A 10,344-nucleotide genomic window follows, 5' to 3' on the forward strand; every position below is an offset into this window, starting at 1 on the left:
AACTCAGCACCGCCTTCCTAACCTGCAATCTTCTTCCCGACCTCTCCGCCCCCACCCCAGTCTGACCTATCACCCTCACCTTGACCTCTTTCCACCTATCACATTTCCGACACCCCTCCCCCAAGTCCCTCCTCCCTACCTTTTATCTTAGCCTGCTGGACAAACTTTCCTCATTCCTGAAGAAAGGCTTATGCCCGAAACGTCGATTCTCCTGTTCCCTGGATGCTGCCTGACCTGCTGCGCTTTTCCAGCAACACATTTTCAGCTCTGATCTCAGCATCTGCAGTCCTCACTTTCTCCCCATTGTAAGAGTGCCCCCACCTTAAAGTGCCTTCTGGAAATTATGGGAACACCATCACCTCCAAGCCACACTCCATCTAACTCTGTATGATATTGCCATTTACAGGCAAAGAGTCATTGAGTCATACAGCATGGAAACACAACCTTCGGTCCAACTAGTCCACACCAACCATGTCCCTAAACTAAACTTGTCCCACTTGTCTGCATTTGGCTCATAACCTTCCAAACCTTTGCCAATCATGTATTTTTCCCAATGTCTTTTAAGTGTTGTAACTATACCTACATCCATCACTTTCTCTGGTGGTTCATTCAACATGTGAATCTCTCTCTCAGCAAAAATGTTGCCCCTCATGTCTCTCATAAATCTTTCTCCTCTCACCTTAAATCTACGTTCCCTACTTTTGAACTCCCTTGCCCTAGGAAGAAAACTCTTGCTCTTCAATTTATCTATGCCCTCATGATTTTATAAACCTCTATAAGGTCATCCCTCAACTTCTTGTGCTCCTGTGAAAAATATCCCAGCCTATGCAGCTTTTCACTCAAAGGTCCATAGAACATAGAACATTTCAGCACAGTACAGGCCCATTGGCTGTCAATGTTGTGCCGACCCGTGAAACCAATCTGAAGCCCATCTAACTTATGCTATTCCATTTTAATCAATATGTGTACCAATGATATGTCTGACCAACAGTGGCACAGGATCAAAATCCTGGCAGGAATGTGGCAGACAAACACCAAATGAACTGCAGTTGTTCAAGAAGATAGCTCATCACCTCCTTGTCAAGAACAATCGAAGATGGGAAATATTTGTTTGGTCCAGCCAGTCCACATCCCTTGAAAGAATAAAATAAACACAGATGACAATTCACACATTTGGAGGAGACGATAGATGGTTTGCAGCCAAAGCTATGGTCCACAGATCACTGTGTCACTGGTGGTATGCGACCTGGAGAAAAGGCTTTGTGGGTATGTAGCAAACTGCCTCCAAGAATCTGCTGGAGATTGGCTTCTGCGGGAGTTGCTGCCTGGATGTTCCTATTGGTCTATTCAATCTGTCACAATTGGTTACTTCATTTTTCAAGCTAGTTCTCACTGTTGTCAGATGGGTAGCTGCTGCATTTGATGAACCATTTCCAGCAAGGCCTTCTAGATGCTGAAATATATTGGACTGTTGAAATACCCACACCAAAAATTCCAAAAGAAAGAAACAAGGAGTTGCGGATGCTGGAAATCAGAAACAAAAACAGAAATTGCTGGTGAAACCCAGCACGTCTGGCAACATCTGTGGGGAGAAACAAGGGTCACTGGATCTGAAACGTTAACTCTGCTTTCTCTCCACAGGTGCTGTTAGATCTGCTGAGTTTCTCCCATAATTTCTGTCTTCGTCACTAGAAGTTCCTACTAGCCACATTTGATTTGATTTATTTCTTGTCATGTGTATTTATTACAAATAGAGTGAAAAATGTTATTCAACATCACCACTCTCTAGCACCATCTTAAAACAGAGAAAATAAACTAAAACGCAGAATATGTTCAATCCTGTCTCCGCAGGACCAGGAAGATACCATCTAACAAGGTCATGTGAAATGGCACTGTACTGTAACTACATAGCAACACTGCCAATAATTGAAATAAACAAACATTCCTTCAGTCACATCATTTGAAGATGCATGATGTTTGAACCCTTTACTATTCATTAATGTTTAATTTTCAATCATAGGACCCACTTATGTCACCACAGATAATCTCAACCTTTGCTGAAAGCTTTAAACAGACATGTTTGGATTGCAAACTATGTGGATCGTGTTCAAAATTAACAATAAGTAAGAAACAAGTCTTGCATACTTATTGTCTTTCATCTTGATTTGATTTTGAAACAAATTTTCTGCTGAAAAGTCTGAAAATCAAAGTCACTAATTGTCCTCTGCGACCATCACTTGTTCGCAGTCTTTGACATTTTTAGCTGCATAATCTTTGTTTAGGCAATCTTGTATATTTTCCAGCTCTTTAAGTCTGACTTTACTTGGAACCACAATCCCGTAGAGATCCCGTAGTATTTCCAGCAATCATTTCTCTTCCCACTCCTGCACTTATTACTTAGAAAATTTCCTGAAGTGGATATGGTCACCTGCTCATTTTACTCATATGCATACTGCCCCTTGGCATCACTATCCACTGACATAGGTTTATCTTCCTCAGATGTACTCCAATTTACATCTCCATTATCCTCCCTATCCCTCTGTCAGTTTTGTTATGGCAAATCACTTGTTTGGTACACAGTCATTGTCTCTGCAGGCCGCAAACTCAAATCAATTGAACAAGATTCTTGGAAGATTTGAAATGTTCACTCTGTTTCTCTCTCCACAGATGCTGTCAGATCTACTGAGTATCCCCAACATTGACTGATTTTACTTCAGTTTTCCAGTGTCTGCTGCAGTTTACTTTGCTTTTAGATTTTTTCTCCACCTGCTTGTGTTTTTTAACCCTCACGCAAATTGTTAACTCTGTTCTCTTTCTGTCAAACACCACCTACCCACACATGACAGTAAAGAAAGGGTTATTTGCATTTCGGATTTTGGCAATACTGTTTATAAGTTTGTTCTTTTAGATGTTAAGCCCTTTCAACCAGGGGAATAACAGTGTGGCATTAACCCTATCTCCAGAGTAAATGGGGGTCAGAAGCCTCCACTATATGGAATAGAGTCAATTGGTGTGATATCTTTTTTCCTGCATTGACAAATTACTGACCAGAGGAATAAAAATGCGACCCAATTAATCAGGGCCAATAGAAAACTGTAAAACAGGAGATGCTGTGTCAGTTGACCAAGAGAAGGCACTGTTATTTTGACACGTCTGATCACAAATCTATGAAAATTTAAAATGAAAGAAGCTTTCAGCTGTGAAGGTGAGCCCCTCCACAAGATGGCTGACAGCTACAACTGAACCAGGCAGATGGGCAGGGCTCTATGCTTATCTAATGTGCTCATCGCTTGGTCTGTCACTTGGAGGCTATTTTTAAGCAGTTACATCTCTCAGAAAGTTCCTGTCAGCCTTCAACAATAAGCATTTAACAAACTGAATTTACTACCCTTAGATTGTGAGGAGGTCATCCTTAAGCTCCCCCTACCAATTTATGCTACCTCTGGGAAGATGATCTAAGGCCAAAATATTACTGGGCGATCAGCACACCAGCAAAATCACAAATTTACATGTCTTCTTCCACCCTATGGTTAACAATTCAATACAAACTGTGGAAATACATTTCTAAATCTCAGTTTACAACAGTAATTTAAACTGTGTAATAAGTATGAAGTCAAGTTCAATATTTTCAACATAATGAGTGCTTCCATTCTCTTTCCTCACTGTTTTTCTGCTGTCTATCATTGTTGCTTTGAACATCGCTGGAATGAATGAACAACAAAACAATTTGTTAATTTAATGCAATTGAAATGAAAATCTGTGAAATTGCTTGGTTAAGTCTGAGCATCAACTAATCTTGTGACCACTCATTGTTTGCTCTTTTAAAAATGATTTTTCAGTCCAAGTGAAATGTAACAAAACGTATGTCAGAATACCTCTGTAGAGCCTTTTTAGTGCATTGGTTAATAGATGTGTATCATATCCTGGTGCATACTATTCAATAAAGTCATCGATTTTCTACATTTTTTTTTACTTTTATTCATAATGCTGGAAATGCATTTGTGTGTTTATGTGGAACATTTATGCCAGCTATTTTAAGAATGGCAGTAGTCTGCTCAAAATAAATGCATTGATGGCTTCAGAAAAATAAAGGCAGGGATTTCATGTTACATTTGCCTGTTTGTCACACACATTGAACAACACATTTGAGTTTGCACATTCTCCCCGTGTCTGTGTGGGTTTCCTCTGGCTGCTCCAGTTTCCTCCCACAGTCCAAAGATATGCAGGTCAGGTGAATTGGCCATGCTAAATTGCCCATAGTGATAGGCGCATTAGTCAGAGGGAAGTGGATCTGGATGGGTTACTCTTTGGAGGGTCGGTATGGACTGGTTTGGCCAAAGGGCCTGTTTCCACACTGTAGGCAATCTAATCTAAAAGAAAACACACCATCAACCCATTAACTATTCCTTTTGGAGAATAATCCAAAAGGATTAGTCTGTTTGGATCTTTACAATAATCGAATGTCCCAGCATTCATTGACCAAACATCTTTGATGATTTTTTCTTTAACTATGTAACTCAGGTTATAATGTTTGGGAAAGCTCTGCAGGCTAAACACTTGTCAAGGCATCAATAACAGATTATGTTCTATGGGAAGCAAAGATATTCCCATTAATGGCAGCAAGGGTGGTTGTGGATACAGATACCTTAAGATAGTCACAAGAAATTAAAGTCTCCACTTCAAACAACATACCAACAAAACATGCTAAACAGTTTAAACTCCTGTATGCAAGTAGCAGATAATGGGAAACATCTGGTTCTGAGGTATTCAAGGATTTAACATAAAACTATTAGCTAAGGACCTACCATATGGCAACAGAATCTACTCAGCATAAAACGTCAAAACATAACAATAAAGTCATGGCAATAAACGAGTCTCACTGATATGGCGGTATATTCTGGTCAGGCACAAGCCATTCTAATGCAAGCTGACAATTAACTGGGTAAAAGTAAAGCAATGCTGAGCAGTTTCAATTACCTGTTTCGCAGTTTTCTTCATCGCTGCTGTCTAGACAATCAGTTTCTCCATCACAATGCCACCTGACAGGAATGCAGTGGCCATGCTTACATTGGAACTGATCTTCTTTACATTTAATAACGCAGTCTTTCTGTTAATATAAATCACATAATTCTGTTAATATAATAACATTTGTCACCAATGGCATATGGCTAATTACAAAATTACAAAACCATGTTGCTAATCATCTGTTATAAGTTCGGAAATATTTATGACAGACAAAATGTGTTTCCCTTTCTTCCCCCTATTTTCATAATTGGAATTAATTCTATTGCACATAATCCTTGCTGGTTTCTAAAAATAATCTATTTTGAGAGTAAGGTCTTGTTAGTGATTCAGGAATGATTTTAGCTCATACTTTTGGTTTTCAATATGAGGCATTTACAATTATTTAACAAAGGAATTTTTTTTAAAAAGAGAAAATATAGTTAGAAGAAAATTGTTTATACAAATTGGAACTTTCAATCACCAATAGCTGTTAAAACGGAATAAGTTATTTAATAGAGGAATTAAATAAAGAAGGATATTAACAAATAGAAAGCAAGTATAAGACCGGGATTAAAGTAGTTGGCTAAGTAATGTGGCACATCTAAATATGTGGCATCCAAAATTAATGTACAATGATACATTGTGCTGAGTTATGGTTCATAAGGTGCCAATGGTACTGAGATATCACACTATGCATTGAAAATACTGTGTGAGCCTATAGTGTTATAACGAAATACCTGTAAGATGCATAACAGCTGAGCCTGGTATAAAATTTACTTGATGAATACATTTTTCACAGAGGTTATATCCAAAGATGTGCAGGTTAGGTGGATTGGCCATGCTAAATTGCCCATAGTGTCCAGGGATGTGCAGTTTAGGTGGATTAGCCATGGTACAGTGATAGGGTTGGTTTATTTGGGATGCTCTTTCGAGGGTTGGTGTGGATTTGATGGGCTGATTAGCCTGCTTCCACACTGTAGGGACTTTATAATTCTATGAAATAAAGTTTGCAAGAAGAGTTAGTCACCCAAGCAGCAGCCCATGACCCCACATACAGATAGTATGCAGTGAGTTCAGAATGAGAAATTCACGAAACGTGAAGAAATTCGGCACAGAATCGTTTACATGGAGCAATATGTTCCTCATTTTCCACAAGAAACATTATTATGCAGCAAAGTAGCGACTTTGAAGGATCACAAAATTTTATTTGGACATGTCATTTTATTTAAACATCAGCCATAACATACAAGGTGGTGGAAAGTGTTGTAGAGTCCTACAGCACACAACCAGACCTTTCAGTCCAAACTGTCCATGCTGACCAGACTTAATCTAATCTAATCCCATTTGCTCGCATTTGACCCATTTCTCCCTGAAAGCTTCCTACACATATGCCACCCAGATGCCTTTGAATTGCTATAATTGTACCATCCCCACCACTTCTGGCAGCTCGTTCCATCAACGGATCACCCACTGAATGATAAAGCTATACCTCAGGTCATTTTAAAATGTTTCTCCTTTCACCTTAAACCTATTCCCTCCAGTTTTGGATTCCCTAGGAAAAAAGACCTTGGTTCTTCACCCTATCCATGCCCTTTATGATTTTATAAACCTCCATAAGTTTACTCCTCAGCCTCCAACGTTCCAGGCTCTTCAGTCTCTCCCTATAGCTCAACCCTCCAATGCTAGCAATATCCTTATACATCTTTTCTGCACCCTTTCAAGTTTAACAACGTCCTTCCTGTAGAACAACAACCAGAATTGTATCCAGTATTCTAAAAATGGCCTCACCAATATCCGGTACAGCCACAAAATGAATTCCCAACTCATAAATTGTGACTAATTACTCTAATGTATCTGTTAAAGCTCATACAAATATATTGTTCTTTATCTTCATTAGAGTGACTAAAACTTTGAGGATTTATTAACAGTTCTAGTACTCAAAAATTAAAATCTTCTAGATAAAATCACTTTTGCAAAGAAGTTATCAATCCAAAAAAAAAGTTACACATGTAGCACATAACATGACTTTTGCCTTTATTTCACTGCCCAGAAGTGATATGGGTCAGACTTCTGCTTTAGGTACAACGAGTAATCTGAAAGCAAACTATACTCAAAATAGCACTAGTTTTTTTTGGACAATTTCTAGTCAAACACATTTGCACATTACCAAATGTAAACTTTTTCATTAATCAGTGAAATTGCTATGTTTTATGACCTATCTTTTACTAACAATAATCTTGATATAGTTGAATGTAGTGACCCTTGATATTTTTTCGTTAAGACTGTTATGATAGTGATAAATACAGAGTATCAATTTTCAACTTCCATTTTTAATACCTGAGACCTTGATGGACAAAAACAATTTTTTGAAAACAAGATAAATACTGATTTAAAGTAAATACTATGATTCCTTACTTGAGACGGGTTTTGTGGAAATGATACAAGATATACAAAACCCATCGCAATGAAATTACAATTTCTTCCAAAGACAGCGCAACCAGACAATATTTTGTGTAAAGATCGTATCTTAATTATTTCTCAATTGCATGACACGTTCATGTTTTGAGAGATGAAAGGTTGTCTGGAGTATTCAGCTTGGAGAGGCAATCGAGAAGAGTAGGATGATACAAAAGTAACTATATCAACAGCTGCTTTAAAGACAAAGATGGGAGAAGAGATATGGGTAGAAAACTTTCTATTTTCAGTGAAGTTGTTTCATTGGGTGAGATTCATGGTAGCGGTCCACTGTATCTTGGACGGTGCCACAGTGGTTAGTACCGCCACCTCACCATGCTAGAGACCTGGGTTCAATTCTAGCCTTGGGAGACTGTCTGTGTGGAGTTTGCACACTCTCCCTGTGTCTGTAGTGGGTTCCTACAGGGTGCTCCTAGATTCCTCCCACAGTCCAAACATTAGGTGAGGTGGATTGGCCATGCTTAATTGCCCTGCAGTGTGCAAGATATGTGGGTTATCCAGGGTAAATGTGGGTTTGCAAGGATGGGTTGGGGCTGGATGAGATGCCCTTCAGAGGATCAGTTCATACTCGATGGGCCAAATGGCCTCTTTCTGCATTGAAGGGATTCTATCGACTAAAAGCGTTGGCCTCAAGTTTGAAACCTAACATATCTAAAATTACCAAGGATATTTTTAAAAATAAAAACGCCGAGGTTGTTCTCCTGCCCATACCTGACATATTTTTTGTTCAAAACATAACTCATTACCATTTTTGTGTGTTTGATTTTGCTTATTTTTTTAGAATTAATAGGTAACAGAATCCTTCCTTTTTCACTCAAAAAAAACTCTGTAATTCAGCTTCTTTAATTTTATCCAGTTCATGATGTGTTTGTTGAGGTGTGATTGCTGTGGCTAAGAAATAAAACATTAAAAACATAGGTAGCAACGAAAGGCCCTCTTGTGACACAGTGGTAGTGTAGCTCCCCTGTACTGGGAGGTCTGGCTTCAGGTCCTACCTGCTCCATAGATATAGTCATATCTATGAACAGGTTGATTAATAAAATAGGTTAAATAAAAATAAAATTTCTAAGTAAAAACCAAATAAGATTAGGTGACAAAATGAGGAACCAGTTCTTCCTCCTCACTGGCTCACAGCGTAATTTTAAATAAGTGAAAACGTCTTTCTAAAAATGTGTTTATTTTGTGTACAATAGATATTTTCCTAGTAACTTGACTATTTTCCACACATCTTTATTTGAAGAGATTGGCTGAATCTCTGCAAATGACTGCAATTAGCTTAAATTTACTCTGGGTGTGTAATAGCTTTGAAGGCAAGGCCGGCTTCCAGCTCAACTTATTTTCTAAACCATTGCAAAAGATCATGGTAACATGATTTGGGGTGAGTTTAACGTGTCCTTTAAATTCTATAATATTTTGGGCAAATAGCTCAGGCATGCTACCCTGCAAAAAAACCTAGAGAATGAGAGTGGAGAGAAAGGAAACTTTCAAAAGAAGCAAATGTAATGTGAGAAGAAACTACATTTTCACATGAGTAGTTAGGGACTGGAAAACACTGCCTGCAAGTGTGGTGGAGGTGGGTTCAAATGGAACATTTTGGATAATTATTTAAATACAAACTTGTGGGGAAGGACAGGGGGCAAATAGTATTGAATCACAATGCTTATTCAGAGAGCTGGCACAGACATAATTGACAGAATGGCATATTTTCTTCATCGTAACAATTCTGTAAAACACTGCCCCAGATGTTCATCACATTCTCTAGCAAAGAAGAATTCTCTATCATCAGACCAACAATTTCCTTTTACTAGATTCAGCTTGTCTCTTCCTGTCTAGTTTACTTCAAAGCAGCGTTCTTAGATTCAGAGTTTCTTCTAAGTTGCCTCCTTTGAAGGATTTAGAGAGCTCTAGTTCTCCACTCATCCTTATAAACCAATTCTCTGGCATTTGGGTTTAGCCTAAGGTTTTTCTTCTGTGTCAACTTCAGTGATTTAACATTTCTCTTTTGGCTTGATGACTGGAGCCAACATTGAAGCTGTATTCTGAAGACAGTGCTCTTAGTTTTAACATGATAGCTCCGAAATCGATTCAACTTATTAAACGAACTGGTTCAGCATCCCATTTATTTTGTCGATTGCTGTGCTACAGTGTCTGAGAATGTCAAGTGTCACATCTATCACTAACTCTAAATCACTTTCAATTTCTTCCTTAGCTATTTCAACACCATAAATAGATTAAATGTGCTGCCAATTTTTTCTTCAAATCTGCAATAAATTACATTTAACTGCACTGAATTTCATCTGCCAGAGAGACGCCTCCTTATACGTTTTATTGAGATCATTTTGTAGTTCCCTGACTCCTGTGCACTCAATATCAACTTTGACTGCTTCGGTTTTATATTGCCCGTAATTTTGGTCAATTCAATTTGGATCGATTCCAATATTCACTATTTTAACTTTGAGAAACCAAGAATGAACTATTCTTGCACCTGTACATCATGCTGTAAATATATTGTTGATCATCATTCAAGTTCAGGTTTTCACCTCTCCACCTCTTTCCTTCCTGAAGATATTTCTAAATCTTCTCTGTGACTAGCTTTTGCCATCTGTCCTAATATATCTTTTTAATCAAATTAGGAGTGGATCAGGCCATCAGCCCAATGGTCTTCCTTCACCAGTCAAGAAGATCAAGGTTGATATGATTTGGAGATGCCGGTGTTGGACTGGGGTGTACAAAGTTAAAAATCACACAATACCAGGTTATAGTCCAACAGGTTTAATTGGAAGCACATTAGCTTTCGGAGCGACGCTCCTTCATCAGGTGATTGTGGAGGGCTTGATCATAACACAGAATTTATAGCAAAAATTT

The 10,344-nt window shown here is 38.4% G+C and overlaps 1 protein-coding gene across 1 annotated transcript in view; it reads right to left on the reverse strand.

Annotated features, from left to right (window-relative positions):
- The window catches only part of LOC122551725 (low-density lipoprotein receptor-related protein 1-like), a 1,892,490-nt gene that overhangs the window by 112,373 nt on the left and 1,769,773 nt on the right, over positions 1 to 10,344 (reverse strand). Inside the window, exon 70 of the mRNA XM_043694091.1 lies at positions 4,978 to 5,107. Within this exon, the coding sequence (XP_043550026.1) occupies positions 4,978 to 5,107 (130 nt within the window). The remainder of the gene's footprint in view (positions 1 to 4,977; positions 5,108 to 10,344) is intronic.

Source organism: Chiloscyllium plagiosum, chromosome 7 (genome assembly GCF_004010195.1).
Source record: "Chiloscyllium plagiosum isolate BGI_BamShark_2017 chromosome 7, ASM401019v2, whole genome shotgun sequence".
NCBI classification, from domain to species: Eukaryota; Metazoa; Chordata; class Chondrichthyes; order Orectolobiformes; family Hemiscylliidae; genus Chiloscyllium; species Chiloscyllium plagiosum.